This window comes from Lygodium microphyllum, chromosome 24 (genome assembly GCF_053477565.2).
Source record: "Lygodium microphyllum isolate KBCC chromosome 24, Lygodium_microphyllum_v1.1.10, whole genome shotgun sequence".
Taxonomy (NCBI): Eukaryota; Viridiplantae; Streptophyta; class Polypodiopsida; order Schizaeales; family Lygodiaceae; genus Lygodium; species Lygodium microphyllum.
The window spans coordinates 87,852,211-87,873,880 of NC_141158.1; the positions used below are offsets into that span (position 1 = coordinate 87,852,211).

General features: G+C 41.2%; 1 protein-coding gene across 3 annotated transcripts in view; it reads right to left on the bottom strand.

Annotated features, from left to right (window-relative positions):
- The window catches only part of LOC148015333 (uncharacterized), a 67,170-nt gene that overhangs the window by 12,730 nt on the left and 32,770 nt on the right, over nt 1–21,670 (bottom strand). The window contains exon 7 of one of the 3 annotated variants that reach the window (XM_087664893.1): nt 14,367–14,770. The exons of 1 other annotated variant lie outside the window; for it this stretch is intronic. In XM_087664893.1, the coding sequence (XP_087521019.1) occupies nt 14,447–14,770 (324 nt within the window). In that variant the 3' untranslated portion in view covers nt 14,367–14,446. One more of the 3 variants, XM_087664894.1, reaches the window with a different exon arrangement.

Genomic DNA, 21,670 nt, shown 5'->3' on the forward strand with positions numbered 1-21,670 from the left:
CCAAAAAGCTATAAAGGCATGTACTTGGTTGATACTCATAACAAGGTAATGGTACTCTCAATTTGATTCATTGTCAGTGTCATTGTCCATTTTACACAAGAATGTGTTTATGAGTCCAAGCTAATCTATCTTGGAACCTAATTCACTTATGTAACGGTTAGTCTATCTAAGTCTATGTCATCATGAGTTGTATATTCATTTTTCATCCCCCATAGCTCTTGCCATGCTCTAGATATGCACTTTGACATGGTATCAAAGTGCAGTCGGGCATGGCACTAGTCCTCTAGCTCTGTTTCACTCTCATCTAGCTCATAGCTTGAGCTCAGTCCAACAAGTCTAGAACCCCATCTCCTACTCCTCATTGCCTTGCTTGGCACCCATAGCGACCCTGCTTGAGCTCTTAGATTTAAGCTTTCTTCTGGAGATCTCTACTCCTGCTCCTGGAGCACCTCTCCGTCACCTCAAAGCTCAACATTAGGTCATTTGTAGCTGAGCATTGTCAACTGTGTCAACTTTTGCTCTATGTGTCCTCCATAGCCAAATAGGACCTGCAATCAATTGAGCTCTTGGATCTCACAGTAGAGGCCATTTCAGCTCACGATTTCTTCTGTGGATCTCTTCAGCAACTCAGGACGCAACTTCCTACTACAACATCTCAAGACATTGAGCACTCTATGCTCCAGCATTTCCAGAATTCGTCATCGCTACCTGTTTGGCGCCTACACTTGTTCGTATGGCTTGCTCTCCCTATACACAACACGATTCTCACCAACTTCATAGCACAAGTGTAGCTCCATACCTAAGCTCTCCCCCACTCGAAGGCTTTTCAAAATGGTCATCTTTGTGAGCTGCAATAAGTGAAAGATCAGGCCCCTATCCTCAAACCCTAAATAGGAAGCCATAGCCATTTGGATTGAAGCTCATAAAACACTATATTTTCTCACTCCTGCCACTTGAACCAAGTCACTATGATCACTTGATTTAGTAAGCTCTCAGCAAGATTTGCACATCAAACCAGCAAAGGAGAGGAATATTTATGAAAATTTGAAGGATTCAAGCTTCTCATCAAGCCTAACATCAAACTAGTATCTCTTAATACTAATTTAGTGCTTCTTGGCACTTGTGCTTTTTTAGCACAGTCAAGATTATCTGGGTTGTTAATCATTTGAAGTGATTATCAATTAATTGGTTATTAATTAGTTATTATAGTGATCAATTAGTATGAAGTGAACTATTGGTATATTAATATTACTTAACTTGTGATCTATTAATTTATATGTTAGTATTAATCATTTCATATAAATCAATGTGTTAGTATAGTAATACTAATTAATGAGTTAATGTGATAGTAAATTAATATGTTAGTTGTATGGGATTTTTTTTGGAGGGAATGAAAAGCAAGTACAAGAGCATGTGGATTAGGATCATTCTGCCCACCGAGAAAGGGGTCGTTGGTGCTTGCATCTATGTTAATTATTTGGGTTTAGGGTCCAAGGTATGTAAGAGAAAGTGCATGTGGGCTAGGATGGTTGAAGAGAGAGAGAGCATGTGGACTGGGATCTCTCTCTCTCTCTCTCTCTCTCTCTCTCTCTCTCTCTCTCTCTCTCTCTCTCTGGCATCCACATCCACTCACACACACACTCTCTCTCTCTCTATCTCCCTCTTTTACTCTCTCCCTCCCGCACAAATCTATATATATCTCTCTCTCTCTCTCTCTCTCTCTCTCTCTCTCTCTCTCTCTCTCTCTCTCTCTCTCTCTCTCTCTCTCTCTCTCATATCAAACACCCACATCCATACACACACACACATACACACTCTCTCTCATGCCAAATACTTTATATATCTAGCACTCGCACATATACACACATACACACACATTCTCTCTCTATCTCCCCCCTCTCTCTCTCTCATGCACACACACTTTATATATCCTCCTCTCTCTCTCTCCCTCTCTTATATATGACATATACCCCCACACTAAGTCTTTCAATGACACCTATATCTAACATGCATATTTGTACATGTGAAGATAGCTTTGGAAATGGATCCAACATCAAGTGCTATACCAAATACCGAGGTCCGCATATATGTATCCTCCCTCTTTGCCACAGCTATTATGCACTACGCAAGTAGTTGGTTCCAAATGTTGAAGAAGGAAGACATTTGCAATGGCAATGGATACCATGTTCTTACTATCACCCATGCGAATAGCCAAATACAAAGCATGTTGATCCACTGTAACAATGACCATGAGGCTCTGGCCAGGAATATGTTCTGGATACCTTGGTCTTACAAGACTATCTTGTCGAACAATGAAATGGGTCTACATTGCAGCCCCCCCCACCATGGACAAGCACAAGATTCTTCATTCGCTCCACTATCATTGAAATGATTGTAGAGTCGCATGACATGGTTCTAGTACCCTATTGCAAGTAAATCATACTAATCAAGTCCCAATATACATGCCATGTAGGTAAACTCAATACCAAAATACCGACCATTGGAATGTAGCTGATAGTCTAGGAAGCCTTGGATGCTTCTATTGTAACAACCCCCCTATCCTACTCTCCAAGTGCGAGTCTGTAGTGTATTATGTGATGTTATAAGCGAGGCCAATGTTAAGATTGTTTATCCATCAAGGCACACATGGCCATGAGGTGCAAAGAGCTAATGTCAAAGAGACACAAAAGATTGTAAAGGAAATGGTAAGAGACTTTAGTGCAATTGGACCTTGACACCTGCAAATGATTGCGGCTACAAGGCTAGTGATGAGTGCCTTGGTTCATGAGCAAGGTGTCCCCATGTTTGACACTAAACTCTCAATGATGCTCAAGGTACCCCAACCACTCATTCAGAGGAACAGGTAACGTATTATTCAATTCACAACACATTCCAAAATATAATTTAAAAGCCATACATATGAAGATCATATATTCTATGCATGTAAGTTCAAGCACATGATCCGTACAACATGGTGAGAGAGCGATTAGGAAATAGAATCTCATCTTCTAAATTTAAACCAACACTGTGCATACATATTTTTCCATGGTAGCCTATATGCTGAGCAAGCCGTTGACAATGATAGTAGGTGCTTTATATTCAAAATGTCAATGATTGGACCAGTCTCTCGGGGGTTGACTTAATGAATCGTATGCAAAAGAATGACACTAGGGACCTACACAATAATTGGATATGCTTCGATCACGTGCATCACATTAATGATCGGACCACCATGGCAGCACATGTATATGGCCCAAGGTAGTTTCTCTTACACAATTCTACCATCACAACATGAACTTAACTAACATAGTTCTCCTTACTCTTCCATTCCTCTCTTGTGATTATGTGGTGTACAAGAGTTGATGACTCTCGCAATATGTGAGATGAAGGAAAAGGATACAAATGCACAAGCTCTTTTTTGGAAAAATATGAATGAACTGATGGAAAAGTGTGGACACCCAAGCATTGATTTTCGAGGATTCATGGTGGCAGATGAGACAACCGCCAACTGGAGGGCCATCTGCACAGTGTTCAATGGTGGTCCGGACAACGTAAAGGAAGGGAGAGATCTTGCTTATTTCATTGGGAATAAAGTCTCCAAATACACTCATCACAATATTTGCACAAGAGTTTCCAAGATGAGCATAACCGCTTGTGCCGCATATAGAGGTGTGCAACCACCACGAATGATGATGCAACAATGCAATATCGATTCATTTGGGCTTGGTGGGCCTCAGGGAAAGTTGCAGATTGCAATATACCAACAATGGATTGTTGGCTTAGTTGGTGGCATATTAGATATCCACGTTGGAGGCAACACCTTGTCGAGGTAAGACTAGTTTGTAATAGTAGGATGCGATGTGTGGTGCATTTATTTTCTCACGCTCCATTCCTTCTCGTGCTATATTTTTGTCTAGGTGGTGGAGGACATTGCTCATATGCCAACCACAAACCTAACAGAGCCAATACATGCAAGTTATTTGGCAAGGGAGGGATTCAAGGGATCTATCAGCTTAAACGATGTCAATGATTTGGCCAATGCTCTACTACAGAGCACAAAATGACATGCATTCATTGGTGGAAAGTTTCATGGTGCATGACCTAGTGCAGAGAAACTTTTGAGTCGACTACAATGAGGAATTAGCCCCACACCTCGAGCAACGGCAAGGATGGTTGAGGAGGTGGCAAGAGGAACTGAATTGCGTCAACATCTTGATTTTTGAGGGGACAATGTGACTGTAGCAAGAAAACACAAGGTTGATGGGAAAGTGGGGTCCAAGGAAGCCAATGCCTCTCATAGACCCAAGTATGTGACCGAAAATATACCTAGAAGAAAGGGTACAAGAAAACTAAACTTTGAGGACCCTTTGCCTTTCAACCAATCAAGAACAATATCACCAAATTATTTGAAGGAAATGGTGGTGGAGATAGTCCTTCATGATACCATTTGGGCTATAAGAAGGATTCGAGCTCGCAATCATGTACAATGGGAGCTAGAGAGAGAAAATGCAAAAAACCTATTAAAAATACAACACATGGGGTGCTTGCACCTTTGTTTTGGGGCATCATGGAGTGGTCCAGCTCAAGAGGAGAAGCTAGCAATCAACATGAAATGTGACATCAGTTCATGTGGTTTTGTAACGATAGTGTGGACCATACATGGAACATTTGTTCTTCCATTCATCATGTACCACCTAAGGTTCCACAAGTATGGCTAGTGGCACAAGGCATAAATTTGACCGTAGAAGAAATCCACCTGTTGGAGAGTGGTGGGTTTGTTTTACAAAAGGCGGCACAAGAGGTGGATGCTAACGAGAGCTCATGTAGATATTGACGAGGTGTTTCACAGGCTGTTGGGAAAAGGATAGACTCAGCATTGGCTCTAGATGCAACTGTGAAGGGCCACACAGTGGTGAAGCCCTTGAAGCATGAGGTTTTCAAACTAGAGACACCTAACTCAAGTGTCATGCAAGAGTATTATGATGTGCGCATTGCAAAGAATCCAACAAGTAAGTTCTAGGATCTCATGGACCATGTCACAAAAGGAAAAGTGTATTTGGCATGCAAGCACCTATACTATGTGTACCTCCGAGTGTTTGGAATAGATGCAAATAGCAACATGTTTATACACCAACCCACACTCATTGAAGAAAACTTGCACATTGTATTTGGAAGCAAAAGAACTTTGCTAACACCACTTATATTGTGACAAGCAATGCAACGCCAACACTACCTCTTAGCACAACCACATTTTATTTTGCCAAGAAAGTACTGTTACACAATCCAATTGGATGGCTTGTGTCTAAATTTTGACAAGCCTTTGGTGACCTTGTCTCTCTTAATTTGTCAAACAAAAGTATTTTTTCTAGAGTTATCACAATATAAATCTATATTTGTATTTCTTGTATGAATTGTCTTGTATCATATTTGTAGGGGGGAGGATGGGAAGGGAGAGAGGGGGGAGGGGAGGGATTCTAAAAACACAGAGTGGTCGCACAAGCACTCACATTATGTGAGAGAGAGTGAGTGAGGCATGATTATACAATGTGGACGGATTGCATGCATAAGAGAGAGAGGGAGATAAACACAGAGAGTGAGTGAGTGACTAAGATTTATATACGTGTGTGTGTGTGTGTGTGTGTGTGTGTGTGTGTGTGTGGGAGAAATTGCATGTACAACCCTAAATTGAGAGAGAGTAAAGACATGGAGCAATTTGTGAGAGAGACAGAGGGAGAGGGAGAGGGAGAGGGAGAGAGAAAGGGAGGGAGAGAGAGGTGTGGGCCGTGGTGTTTCATTCCGAGGTGATCGCATGAATGAATCCACGTTATGTGCTAGAGAGAGAAAAATTGTTTACATGAGATGGAGTGCTATTTGATTGAGTGTGCTAGAAAGAGAAAAAGAGAATATACATGTAGAGAGAGAAACTGAGAAATTAAGAATGAGAAACATGAGAGAGAGAGAGAGGTACACATAGTGAAGGTAATTAAATCTCTAAGAAAATTGAGCCAAATCTGTGCTCAAATCAGTCTGAAAGCATAACTATACCATCCAAGCACCAAAATAGCACCCCTAAAGCATCAAATAGGCATTCTAGAATTTACTGTTTGTTGTCCAAGCCAAAATAGTTATGTTCTGTATGAAATAGAGAATTAAAAAATTCACACAATCAACTGTCTAAGTGTCTAGATTTGTATATCTCGTCGCACTTTTCGGTTCTAGACATAGAGCACCAAATTTGATCATGTAAACAAAAGTTATGGCCAAAATACAACGCTGCTGTCAACTTGCCACATCTATCCGTGACTTCTATAGCATGCTCTACATCTACTCAATGGATAAAATGGATGCTTCTCAGCTCAGTAAACACTCAACAAGGCTTAGCTAAGCCTTGGGAAGCTCCTCAACAAAGCGCGGAGCAAGCAAGAACAAGTTGAAAGAAGAAAGGACTCAATGCATACGTCAAGAGAAATAAACAATGGATGCCATGAAACCTTGAGTTGAATCCAAGTTGAAAGAAAGGATGAAGAAGCTCCTCGAATGGTTGGATGTGATACCAATTGAAGGGATTAAGACCAGAGTGAAAGCACGCGAGTGGAAGCAAGAGCTCTGATAGAAGGAGGAGACACACATAAGATGTGGGAACTCCAACAATCACAATGTGTGATCGGCCTTCCCTTTATTCAAATATCACTAAAAGAATAAAGAATGAAGTGGCAATGATGGGTGCTCATATATCTATATATATATATATGTTAGAGCAAGGTCTCTATGTGGCTCAAGAGGAGACTTTTTCAATAACTTTGTGATATCTCAATAACTTATTGAAGAGGAGATTCACAAGCTTACAAGTGGCCAAGCTCATTTAAGCTTTAACTTGTCTAGGCCAACACCTTGTAGTCGAATAAACTCTAGCTAGCTAAACCATAGGTGAGAGACACCTTTAATCCAATCTACAAGGAATGTAGGCTGACTCCCATGTAAGCCCAAAACGTTAAAGCTACATCTAGCTATAGTTAGAGAAGCTCTCGAGAAGCAAACCAAGATCCAATAATCCAAGCTTATGAGCCAAAGCCCCACGGATTTCATCATGGCTAAAAGACACTCAAGTGGGCCTAGCCGATGCCTTGCTCCACTAAGAAGGCCCTAGCCTAGATCTCGTTCACTACAAACCATTCATACACTAAAGATTTTATCCTTGAAGTTTGCCAAAATATAATGTGACATCCAAGAGAGGAAATGCAAAATTGATCAATGGTGGTGGTGGAGGTACATGTGTCCTCCCCAGTCTTCAACAAACAACAAATGTCCATGAATAGATCAAAGACAATCCTCCATATCAAACACTGTAGGCTCATGTGTGCAACAAACTAATGACATCTTCTATGTTCTAGCTTCCACACAAATTTTTTATGATGTTGCTTCTTCTAAACTAGGTCTACCACCTTAATCAATATTCTATGCCCATATAATGCATGTAATCAATTGATACCCATGTCTCGCAGCTCTAGCATGATAGCAAGTCCATCTCTCCTCTCCTAAGTTTCCTATCTCGATTAGTGTATGTCAATGCATATAAATAAGGTGCCTTAACATTTGCCTAAGGATTTAACGTTGAAGGTGTAGTCTCTTTGAGATTCTCATATCTTCATCCTCCTAAGTATCACCAATTTTTGCCCCTAGAGACAAATCCAATGGTGCTTTCTCGAGCTACTCATTTGTAGGCTTGATTCCTCCTACAATTTAGTTTCCACTTGTGACTAGAATGCCTTAAGCAACTCTTTGAATCCCAAACAAGTGCACAATCCATGATCCTACTCAATAACCCTACCTATAGCACTGACACATCATCATTATTTAAAAAGCATGAGAGATGTGAGGAGCTTGAATATAGGATCCCTGTACAAAATGTGATTATGGACAACTGTGGGCCTCCCACATACATACAGCTCATCCTCCTCTCTCAATATCCCATGGTAACATTCATCTCGTGCCCTCAAGGACTAAGTTGTCATGTCCCAAAAATCACCATAACACCTCAAATATATGTGAAAATCATCAAAACCTATATCACCAGGCTTCATAGAGTGTCATGCATCTCATGATCATCTCACTAGCCCATGTGGACTCCTATATACCATGATCCTTGGCCATGTAGTCCACCTCACTCTCCTAAGTCTCAATATAGTCTTTAGTAAAAACATTTTCCTCCTCATCTCATGAGCATCATTCTTGTCTCCAAGTAAGCATTATCCTCCTAATCTAGATCAATTTAAGTATGCACATAATCCTCATCACCCTTTGGATAGGCATAGCAATCATGGCTACACTTGCCACTCTCTAAATAGCCCTAATAAGAATGACCAAAACGATGATGAATCACGACCCTTAATAATGATTGGATCATAGTCCCTACACAAGCCATGGAAATCCTCATAACCATAGGCATAATTCCCTAAGTCATATGTTTTGCATGATCTTGTTGATAAACTTTGTGAGCTTTGCAATAAGGGCTAGAATCCATATAATCCCTATCACCCATGCCATAATTATCATGCCCATGCCTTGATTAGGTGTCATCTCTATCATAAGCCTCATATAAGGTCTCCTTATCACCTATGAAGATGCATACTCACCATTATAAGAATTGGGGTGTGTGCTTCCATAAAAGCTCTTAAATGTTTTCCAATTATCACCACAAGGCTAAGCATATACATGAAGATTTTCCAATTTAACGAAGGGTTGAGCATAAAACTTACTTGATGCTATTCAAATTCCAATCAAAGTTGTGAGCATGTTCCTTTAACCTTTCATGCATATGCCTCCAAGGAACCTCAATCAATAGTTCCTCCAATGATACATAGGCTGCATAAGCTCAATGAAAGTCATTGCATTGAAACATAATCCATTCTCTTTCTATGAGAGTGCACACCAAAAAGGAAAGGAAGAGTGAACATTGAGAGAAGGAGATTGAATGAATGTAGGAGAGAGGAAACAAATTGATTGCAATGACTGAAAGATACATGGCTGCAACGTTCAACCCCAACACGCAACACTAAGCTTTAGTATGGGTGCCAAAAAATAGCAAGGGGATGAAAGAGAACGAGGAGGGTTGGCTAAATGATTAGAATGATGTGATGAATAAATTAGAGGGCAAGCCACCTATAAATAAGGAAGCTAGGACAATTGGTAATCAAGTTGCATGCCCATGAAGTAGGCGCCTAGGATAGCCTATAATGCTCAAAAAGAAATGCACTAATACAACCACCATCTAAAGTCCTAAAGCACATAAAATGATGGACAAAGACAATTTCAAAGCTCCTAATGTCCTCATTTGACTCAAACTGAGGCTCACAAGTAGGAGATGACAATGCAAGATACACATGTAACACCGATCTTAGATCCTCAATGTGGCTAAAGGCCAAAGGAGATGTGAATCTGTGGGTGGCATGAAGAGGTCCAATGTCGATGAAGTCCATCAATGAAGAATGCTAGCCAAGGAGCCAAACCTCCACTCCAGATGAAAGGCCAATCAAAATGATAGCAATGAGCAATTGAAGGTGCCATAACTTGTAAAGAAATAACAGGGACTAAGGGCTAAGCAATACGGGGCGGTGACTTGATGACAAAGGAAAGAGATCGTCGCATGAAAGAAAGGAACAAAATAGACTGTGATCCTTGAAGAAACTCCTCAACTTCTTGGGAGTCCCCCTTTGAAACATCAAGGATCAGGGAATCGAAAACCACATCATCAATATCATTCCCCTTTGAAAGGGATGGGAGGTATACAAAAACCACCAAAGGAGTTGATGGGGAATGGGATGGAACCTATAGAATGGGGATGCATAACCGAGAATGTGGGTAATAATGGAAATTTTCCTTGAAGGGCCCTTCACAAGGGAAGGGGAATTGAGCATGTATATGCCCCTCTCCTACTAACATGTCTCATAATAAATGTGGCTCCTATAGAAGAATCCTCAACAAAGATAGCTTGCTCAATGATGAAGACAACTCAGGTCTCAAGTCTAGTAAGGCTATAAACTGAGAGAATATGAAAGCCCAAATTTGAGACATGTAGGGCCTGTAAAACAAAGCTTAACAAATGGTCAAAAAATAGAGGCAAGGTGCCAATACCATTAATAGGCACCAAAGAAATGTCACCTATAGTGGCTATACCTTGTGATGGACGAAGTTCCTTTAGCAAATCTGCTCAAGGAGTCATATGACTTGAGACACTGCTATCGATGAGCCAAGGCTACTTAGAAGACAAGTCAAAGACAAGATAGCCGTCGAAGATGGCTCATGCACCTAAAGAATTTGAAGAAACACCGACATGGTGATAATAGTTGGTGTCAAAGTAGAGGTAGACAAGCATTGTAGATGCAATCTTCACTCCTAGACAAAGATGAGGGTACTCCTTATGGTGCAAGGTCTTCCCACAATGAGGGCACTTGGGATACCCTTTGCACTTGCCCTCAAAACCATTCTTAGAGTTGGAGGATAACTCCAACTTCTTCCTCTTTCTTCTCTTCTTGGCTTCTCCTTTACTTGTAGATGATGCTACAAAGAATGGTTATGTCCATCAAAATCTATCTCCCTTTGATGTGCATCCTACTCAAGTATCTATGGGGCTAGCTCCTCCCAAGTGATATTCTCTCATGCATGAGAGGTGAGAATACTATTGTAGCACACATCATATGTCGACTATGACAAAAGATATGAAAGAAGTGTAACAAATAGGTCCTCTAAAAGAATTTCATTACCAAAGGATATAAGCTCATCCCAAATCTCCTCCATCTCATTGGTGTGATCCCTCATCGTAGAGAAATTTGTGATAGAGAGCTTTCATACATTCCTCATCTACTAGTTAATGTAATTCCTCATTAATGTAGCCTCAACTCAAGAGAGAGACAATGCCCAAACCTCTAGATCTGGTAGAGATTTGCCAATGTATTCCAAACCTCTAGGGCATGCAAATATGTCTTACATGCACGGGCATAGGATTTGTACAACTCAAAAAGAGAAGGTAGCATGCTCTAGAATTAAGTCAATCCCATAAAGCTATCATATGAGCTCGCACCAACATGAGGATCCACACTAGGTCACGTTGTAGGGACTACCAAAAGATTGCAAATGTCATAGGTGTCAAGGATGCACTCGCCTTTACATGACCATAGAGGGTAATTCATCCCGTCTAGTTTCTCAAATGTAGGTAGAAAGGGTAGAACAAGCACCCACACAAGGGGTGCCAAATTCGCTAATAATCAAGGATTAATAGCCCTGAAGAATGTAAAGGGAGAGAATGATAGGGTGGTGGTGGAAACCATACGTGTCAGCCATAGATATCCTTCAAGTATACATGAAAGAAAACAAGGAAGTTGTTGCAATTGGGATATTCTCCGAACCTATTTGGGATCTATCAATCTATTGTATAACAGAAAATACTAAAAATTAGTAGTGTAGATGGGAAGTACCCGAGGTAGAAGAAGTGACATGAAGCTAGCGAGGGAGGCTAAGTAGTAAACACAGATGAAAACAAGTCTTCAACCTATAAATGTAGCCAACCAAGGGCTAGTAGAGGATCAAAAGTGCTTAGAAGGGTAATGTCTATTGTAAACATAGATTGGCCCTACTTCTATCCTAAAAAATAGGCCACCTGGTCTACATTTCACATCACTCAAGTTTTTATACTTCTTGCCTAGTTTAGTTGGAGGGTAATAGTAGTGAAATGCGGCACATGAATTAATGACCTGCACAAAGCATAGGTGGAAGAGGGGTTGTCACTACAAATGCAGCAATTAAAGACTTCAAAAGAGGCCATCCTGCACTAGTTGATAATGAAACACGGATTTGCACACCTATAAAGTGTCGCCATCTGGTTTGCAAAGATGGGCAGTAACTCCTCTTCGTAAACTCCAAGTCCCACGTGTGACTCTAATATCATCCAAGAGTGTGCAATAGAAAAGTAAGGAAAAGCAAACATAGAAAGAAGGGGATTTAATGAATGCAAGAGTGAATGAACAGAATAACCACATTGGCTAAAAGATACAAGTCTGCAAAATGGACATCACCAGGTGTCAATGTGGGCATCAAATGGTACTAGGGGGATGAGAGAGAATGAGAAGGGTTGGCTAAATGATAACAATGATATGATGAATGAATGAGGGCAAACCACCTATAAATAGGCAAACTAGGGCCACAACTGATAAATCAAGTGGTTGAGCCCATAAAGTGGGTACCCAAGACAACCTGTAATGCCCAAAAATAAATGCACTAATGTACCCTCCATCTAAAGTGCCTAAAGCACATAAAATGATAGACAAATATAAATGTCAAAGCTCCTAATGTCCTCATCTAACTTAGACTAAGGCTTACAAGAAGGAGATAACAATATAAGACACATGTCTACTAACCACTTTCAACCCTTCTCAAAGCCTTTGCAAGCCTCGACATACCCACACTCCATAGGGGTTGAATTCTTAAGCATTCCTCACCTTCAACAATAAAGAGGTAATCGCATAGAGTAGGCCTCATGTATTTCCATGGCTCTCCATGTACTTCTTAGTGTGATGGATGCTAGTACGAACTGAGGTTGGAAAACTTGTCATTTTTTGTAAGATTTGTACTATCATTGTGGGTAGTGTTGCATGCAACCTAGTGGACATGTAGAATTGATCAAATACATATATACATTATATTTAGAGGTTATTATAACAAGTGGACATTGGGAGCAAGTTAAAGGTGGAGGTCCTTTATCAAACGCTTATTAGAATGGTGAACTACTTTTTTCTCTAAACTCATGCAAAGTCATTGTGGTGAAATCACAAATGATTCTCCTATATCTAATTTATTATGCCATAATGCAATGTTGCATTATGTGTTCCACCATCTTATTGTTGTTTCCAACCCCTATTATCTAGTGACTTATCTATAAACATCACCACTCAATAAGAATAACCTTTGTCTGGGGGGGATAAGAACTCAAGTGGAGGTCATCATTGAAGCAAACTTAATTGACCTCCACTTACTAAATCTTGAAGGGGCAAGAAACCTTAAATGGACCCCCAAGGATAGGTGGCAATAAAGAGACCAATCAAGGATGGATGCAAGGCATCTTACCCTAAATGGACCCTCAATGATAGGTGGCAATAAAGAGACCAACCAAGGATTGACATAAGGCCCATATTTTCTAGTGACTTTTTTATAAACATCACCTCACAACAACAAGACAAGCACTCTAGGTGGAGGTCAAGATTGAAGCCTAGTTAATTGGCCTTTTCTTACTACACCTTGAATGGGCACTCAAAATTGGGTGGCAATAAAGAGAACATCAAAGTGAAGTAAAGGCCCGAACAAGCAACATAGCTCCTAGCAAGGACCATTGGTGCTTTGATAGCTAGATGAGAACTACATGATGAGACTCAAAAGGACAAGACAAGTGGCAATCAAGACAACATTCAAGTGGAAGAGCGAGCTAAAGGTGTGCTTAGTCTTTAGCACTTGTTTATACACTTGCTAAAGGTGGGTATCAATAAAGATAACATATTTTAGATAAAGATGCACTTGAGTATTTAGCACTTGTTAATTAATGTTCAAGGATAGCATTTTTACACTTTCATGAATTTCAATGACCATAGATTTAGCCAATTACATCAACATTCCAAATATATATTCATAAAAGCTAAATAAAATCTTGTGAACTAAACCTTATGCAAGTCATTATTGAGAAATTCCAAATTTTTACCAAACTATATGTTCCAAATTCAAGCTATTTCTCCCTATATACTCTTGCTAGCATTTTGCTTGCACACACACATTAACTACAAATTCGCTCTATATTCTAATGCTTCTCCAAAGCATTTCATGGCAAACTTGTCATTATTTCACCATTCTCTTAAAGCCACTCATGGAGTGGCAATGCATAAACTAGCAACCAAAACAATAGTATTGTAAGCAGATTGATTGAGCCCAAAGAAAAATATTGTAAGTTCTTTAATTACACAAAACCCTACTAGAACTCTCATCTTCAAATTGTTTACCAAAGGTGGCTAAAAACATTCCCATAAAGAAAATGTCCTTTCCTTTATCTGATTACACTTACTCCACCCTTGTGAGATGTAACTTGCGCGCGCGCATGTGTGTGTGTGTGCGCGCGCATGCGCACGCATGTGCACGCGCACACACACACACACACACACACACACACACACACACACACACACACACACACAGATGGGATTAAAGAGTAACAAGCACATGTATGACAATCCTGACCAAGTCATATTGTAACTACTCCAAATGTTAAGCAACACATGGATATAAAGTCCATATGAAACCCAAACCTAGAGGAGCTTTGTTGGAAGACACCATTCACCACGCTTTTGTAAATTGCATTGAAAACCAAGTCAATAATACATACTTTGTGCAATCATAAATGTCTTTAGTCAACCTAACCTTTGAAGAAAGAATGGTGATTAGAAAAAGCCTCTCCAAAGAATGCCAAAACATCAAGTTCTTTATGCAGATATTCGTATACAATCCATAGGATGGTGCCCAATAAGGTATCCATAGCCAATCTCTTCAAAAATTGTGCTAAAATACCTCCTTGCTTGTTTGAAGATTTTTTGGATCCTGCTAGGTCCCGAAAACGCAAGCCTTCTTGGTCGTGTTTGAGAGCATACACAACTCCACGCATGTGACCCATACCCATAATTCCAACTACCCTTGAACATCCATTTACAGCCTTACTGCGCTTCATTGACCAAGCCAAATACTGCAAGAACAAAACTCTCTCTCTCTCTCTCTCTCTCTCTCTCTCTCTCTCTCTCTCTCGTTACTTTCAAGGCAACTTGGTAATTTATTAATGTGGCAAAGTCATCATAGAAGAGTTTAGAAAGCCTAAGTATTAAGTTACTTTTGGGTCATGTTGTATAAATAAATTTGATAGATTTAGTAGTTGGTTTTCTTTTTGGTGCTAACGACACCTTGGTGTGGGTTCCTTTTGTATTAACGGCTCCTTGAAGTGAATTGTAACTAAAGACTTTGCTTTGTGTCTTTTTGTACTGTACACCTCTAAGGCATCTAAAAGGATATTCATACAACTCTTAGACATTATATGAAAGATGAGGAAAAGTGATGTTATATCATATATAAACAAATCTACCATGGGCATTTTTGCAACTTTAGAAAATGTTAATCACTTATAAGAACTCTGACACGGATAACAAAGGGAGTGTTGACAAAATAACAAGAGAGTAGAAAATGGTTGAAATGAAGGATAATGATCACGAGATGAAATGCCTATAGAGGCACATAGCAAGCGATTGGTTGACCAAAATCAAGTAAAACTGCTTGGCTCAAATGTCCCACTATTGCCTAGAAAAGGCCCTAAAAAAGGGCAAACAACATCACATGGCAACTACCAATAAGTGATCAACTAATGTTGAAATGTTAAACACTTTGTATTCCTTCAACTCTAAAGCCATTCTAGTTTGAATGCACCTAAACACCAAGCACCTTTTACCATCTTGTGTGGGAGGGGTTTTTTCCAATGTGAAGATTGAGTTGGGTGTAGACTTAAACCTTGAGGTTTATACTTTCAATACACCTCTTGGATTAGTGAAAGCACAAAAAGGAAAACTATTCTTCTTTGTATGCGTGTGTGTCGCCTCCCCTTGTTCGATGACTATACTCAATGCACATGGTGGTCTCAAGGCAAAGTCGAATTTATTTCCATTTTTTGAACGCAACAAATAGCAATGGTTGCACTTTGGAAACCTTCGGTAATATGTTAAAAGAGTTCATTACATTTCTCTCATCTCATGGGGTTATCCATCAATTTTCCATACTTATACATCCCAACATCAATCGCTCATGCGGATGGCTTCTTATATCCTAAAAGGAAAGTCTTTACCTTATAAATTTTGATTGGATGTGATTCACTTATAAACATCGTCTATATAATCATTTGCATAAAGTGTTACCAATAACATGACATCAATACAACCATTGTCCTTTATCATACATTGTGGCGCAATAAATATCAAGAATCGCATGATGGGGGAATTTGCTTGAGTTGTTGCACCAAACACACTGTATACACAAGAGAAAGCTCACTCAAGAACACAAGAAGAGAGATGGAGGCCAAAACGTTTTCTTGCTGGTTTTTTCTTCTTCTTCCATACACTATACAATGTACACAAAGTATAGATAAGATACAACATAAAGGAAAGTAGCCTACTAAGTCAAATAGTGCATAATCGACTACACTAATCGATTGACGCTATGTCTTTGCTAGTTGTAGGTAGATATAACAAACTAAATATAATAAGTGATAAGTCAGTGGCCATGTGAGTATCATAATGACCACCAACGTGCTAAGTGTAGACGTACAAACCCATCTAGCAAGGTGATCTATCATCAATGTCCGCACGTGTTGAGCTTACCATCTCGACACTCCCCCTCAAGCTCAACTCTATCTCTGCAACTCCAAGTAAGCTTCAGAACTTTCAAAGCTTCTCTGTACCCAATGCCTTTGTAAAAATGTCAGCTATCTGATCCTGTGTGCTGACATATACCAGGTCAATCTCTCCTGCAAGTACCTTCTCTCTCACAAAGTGGTAGTGCACCTCAATGTGTTTTGTCCTAACATGGAACACTGGATTTCTAGCTAGCTGTATACTGCTCATGTTGTCACAATGAATGACAACTGGACCATCTCCCTGCACATCCAAATCACCTAATAACTTTTGTAACCATACCACCTCACATGCCGCCATAGCAGCACCTCTATACTTAGCCTATGGACTCAATAAAGCAACTGTAGGTTGCTTTTTGCTGCTCCATGTAACTGCAACACTACCAAGGAAAAACATGAATCCACTTGTAGATCTTGTGTCTAACATGCTACCAGCCCAATCTGCATCTATGTATCCAAAGACATGTACTTCCTTACATGCCTCATAAAAAAGTTCATAATGTAAAGTGGACTTCACATACCTCAATATACGTCTAACTGTATCCAAATGAGGCTTTCTAGGCATCTGCATAAACTGACTGACAAGACCAACAGCATAGCTCGAGTCTGGCCTTGTGATAGTCATATAAATCAAACTCCCTACTATCCTCCTGAACATAGTAGGGTCTTTTATCTCATACCCAACATCAGCACTCAACTTCACATTTTGCTCCAATGGTACTGAAAGAGACTTACATGCTGTCATTGATGCCAGGAGGCATATTCCACGGTGGATTCCGTGCCACGGTGGATTCCGTGAGGTTTTACGGTGGATTCCGTAAACTTAGATGACCGGGGCTCATACACAAAGAGGATTCTTTGTGCGAGAAGTTGATGGGGACACCTGTCCTTTTCGGGCGTTTCATTAATTTAGTGTGTACATGGGTGATTCCATAGCGGGTGATTCCGCAAAATGCATAATAAATTAATAAACGTTTATGAGTTTAGAGTGTGCACTCGTAATAAATTAAGGTTAGGATTTATTTCTAACCAGTTGATTTATTTATGTAGCTGAAGACTGCTAGGTATTCACTTTTGTCGGTTTAATTGTATTATTTTACTAACGATTGTGAATGCTTCAGTTGATGTGTAGAGATAGCAGCAGTGGCGGAGGAAAGCATTGGAGTCTAGCGAGTATTCGACCTTTGGATTATATTTTGATAGGCGCCACGCCTATATTTTTTTGTCTATCGAGACATTGATTATTGATTATTATTTTGTATGCACCTATGCGCACGGATATGTTATTTCTATTTGGACATTGTGTTGGGCGTGCCAGATTCTATGGGCACCGTCCATTAGCTTTATTTCCTATTTTTGTAAAAAGCAAACTCAAAAGCTAAAAGCTTGTCATATTTTTGTAAATTGGGCTATTATTGAGCATGAAGATGGAAATATACATAAAATACATGCTTTGTGAAGCGCTCACACAAGGCATGGGGGAGATTGAACCCAATTGGTCTCTTGCTTCTTGTCGTTCATGCTTTTACATTGTTTTTTGTGCAAAAAGGTAGAGTTCATTGTTCTTGGGGACCTTCCGGGATTCACTACGTGAGCATACTGCGACCGATCTGCGCACCAGTGGGTGGATTCCGTACCACGGTGGATTCCGTGAGGTTTTACGGTGGATTCCGTAAACTTAGATGACCGGGGCTCATACACAAAGAGGATTCTTTGTGCGAGAAGTTGATGGGGACGCCTGTCCTTTTCGGGCGTTTCATTAATTTAGTGTGTACATGGGTGATTCCATAGCAGGTGATTCCGCAAAATGCATAATAAATTAATAAACGTTTATGAGTTTAGAGTACGCACTCGTAATAAATTAAGGTTAGGATTTATTTCTAACCAGTTGATTTATTTATGTAGCTGATAAATGCTAGGTATTCACTTTTGTCGGTTTAATTGTATTATTTTACTAACGATTGTGAATGCTTCAGTTGATGTGTAGAGATAGCAGCAGTGGCGGAGGAAAGCATTGGAGTCTAGCGAGTATTCGACCTTTGGATTATATTTTGATAGGCGCCACGCCTATATTTTGTTATGTCTATCGAGACATTGATTATTGATTATTATTTTGTAAGCGCCTATGCGCACGGATATGTTATTTCTATTTGGACACTGTGTTGGGCGTGCCAGATTCTATGGGCACCGTCCATTAGCTTTATTTCCTATTTTTATAGAAAGCAAACTCAAAAGCTAAAAGCTTGTCATATTTTTGTAAATTGGGCTATTATTGAGCATGAAGATGGAAATATACATAAAATACATGCTTTGTGAAGCGCTCACACAAGGCATGGGGGAGATTGAACCCAATTGGTCTCTTGCTTCTTGTCGTTCATGCTTTTACATTGTTTTTTGTGCAAAAAGGTAGAGTTCATTGTTCTTAGAGACCTTCCGGGATTCACTACGTGAGCATACTGCGACCGATCTGCGCACCAGTGGGTGGATTCCGTGCCACGGTGGATTCCGTGAGGTTTTACGGTGGATTCCGTAAACTTAGATAACCGGGACTCATACACAAAGAGGATTCTTTGTGCGAGAAGTTTATGGGGACGCCTGTCCTTTTTGGGCGTTTCATTAATTTAGTGTGTACATGGGTGATTCCATAGCGGGTGATTCCGCAAAATGCATAATAAATTAATAAACGTTTATGAGTTTAGAGTACGCACTCGTAATAAATTAAGGTTAGGATTTATTTCTAACCAGTTGATTTATTTATGTAGCTGAAGACTGCTAGATGGAAATATACATAAAATACATGCTTTGTGAAGCGCTCACACAAGGCATGGGGGAGATTGAACCCAATTGGTCTCTTGCTTCTTGTCGTTCATGCTTTTACATTGTTTTTTGTGCAAAAAGGTAGAGTTCATTGTTCTTGGGGACCTTCCGGGATTCACTACGTGAGCATACTGCGACCGATCTGCGCACCAGTCATACCATACTTGGATAACATATCCAAGCCATACTGCCTTTGGGACAGCCATATACCATCATCACATCTGATCACCTCAATACTAAGAAAGTATCTTAGCTCACCCAAATATTTCATCTCAAACTTCTTCAAGAAGTCCTTAACTTCAGCAATCCCATTGTCACTGTTACATGTAATAATCAAGTCATCCACATAGATGACTATGATGACCAAACATGCATCTCCCTTTCTCACATAAAGTGAGTGATCAGCATCAAAAATACAAAATCCAATATTGACAAGATACTCTCCAATCTTGTTAGACCATGCTCTAGGTGCTTGCTTCAAACCATAGAGCGTCTTCTTTAACCAACACATATATATGGGATGCTCTAAATCCTCATAACCTGCTGGCTACTCCATATACACTTCTTCTTGTAATTCACCATGCAAGAAGGCATTCTTAACATCCATTTGCTGCAAACTCTAACCTTTGGCTACTGCCAAGGCAATCACACACCTAATAATTGTCATCCTAGCAATTGGACTGAATGTCTCTTCATAATCTATGCCATATATTTGAGCATAGCCTTTTGCAACCAACCTAGCCTTATACCTGCTAACTGAACCGTCTGCATTATACTTGACTTTGTAAACCCACTTACAGCCAATAGCTTTCTTACCCTTAGGTAAGGAAACCAAATCCCAAGTCTTATTGGCTTCTAATGCAGCCATCTCCTCATCCATTGCTGCATCCCAATGTGCATGATCAACAGCATCCTCAAAATAAGTGGGCTCAACATCCTCAACTAGTTTCACCATATAAGCATAATGGTGAGCTGCATAACCTTTAAAACCAAATCTTTCTACTACAGATCCCCCCCCCGGCGCACTTCCCCCGTCCGCAACCTTGGCCCTATCCGGAACAAACACAACAGGATTCCCCTCTCTCGCCATCGATTCCCCCACCCTCCACTTGCTCCCTCCATCTGCAGCAAACCCCCCCCCTTAGGCAGCATCGTGACGTGACTGTTTGTCCTCTCAGTAGGGATGCACAATGGAAACCCCTGCTCAGACGCCGGCGCACTCACGGAGTGCCCCCCAGTCAAACACCTTGCGCGTAGTCCTCTCTGAGGAACAACTCCTAGCCGTCAGAGCTAAGGAGCTGGAGCTAATGGAAACAACGATTTATGGTCAGGTAGTAGGACATTCCCTAGCCAGGGCCCAGCTTCGGAACTCGCTATACTCCACGCTGCACATCGGGATAGCGCAGATCAAGAAGGCGGTCCTATTGGGCCAAGGGATCTTCATGGTCCAGCTCAGCTCGGCAGACGCAGCTCACGAGTTACTCGCCAGCTCACCATATGCGTCCACGAGGGGGGTCATACACATGGTCCCTTGGTACAGGGGCTTCACTGTGGAGGCATTTGCACTCCACAACAGGTTTCTTCGGCACCCGGTCACGCTTCTTTTCCCCGGCCTGGCAATCGAGTATCGCCAGTTGGTGGAAGACTCTGGAAGGCTTTTCGGCACTATCCTTCCCGCGTCCTTCGCGGATGTAGTGACAACTGCAGGAGTCCCAAAGGTACGAGTGGCAGTGAAAAAGGTCAAGAATATCCCACAGTTCTTAGAGATCGAGACGGGAGGGCACTCCTTTCGGTAGCAGGTCATTGTGACAAGGCAGCCAGGGTAGTGCTTGCACTGCCACGACTTTGGGCATCAGGCAGCAAATTGCACGCGTTTTGGAGCCAAGGTGGCTCCGCCGACAGGCCCACAGGTGAACGCTAATGGCTTCACACGGGTTCAGAGACGACAGAGAGGGAGACGGCAGGGGGGCGCAGCCTGTGTCTCAGGCCCAGCCTCGACAACAATGAGCAGGTGGATGTGCGACACTCCCTCGATAGAGCACTCCTAAGCCCCCTCTTGCCCCCCTCACCTAGTAGAACTGCAGCCCCCCACATCCACCACCCGTGCCATAGACTACCCCTCCTGAGTCCCCACACCCACCTCCCCCCACATCCTAGGCTCCCCCCCTACCACTGACCCTAGTCCACAGCCCCCCACTCCCAAGACCACTAGCCCCCCCCACACCCACCATGTACTTCCGTCCACCCCACCATCCCTCGATCATCCTCCCCCCCCCCCACCACCTCCCGTACCGAGCACCTCCCCTGATCCGCACCACTCTTCGCACCAACAGTCCTTCCCCTCCCATACAGCCACCAGCTCATCCACCCCTACCACCT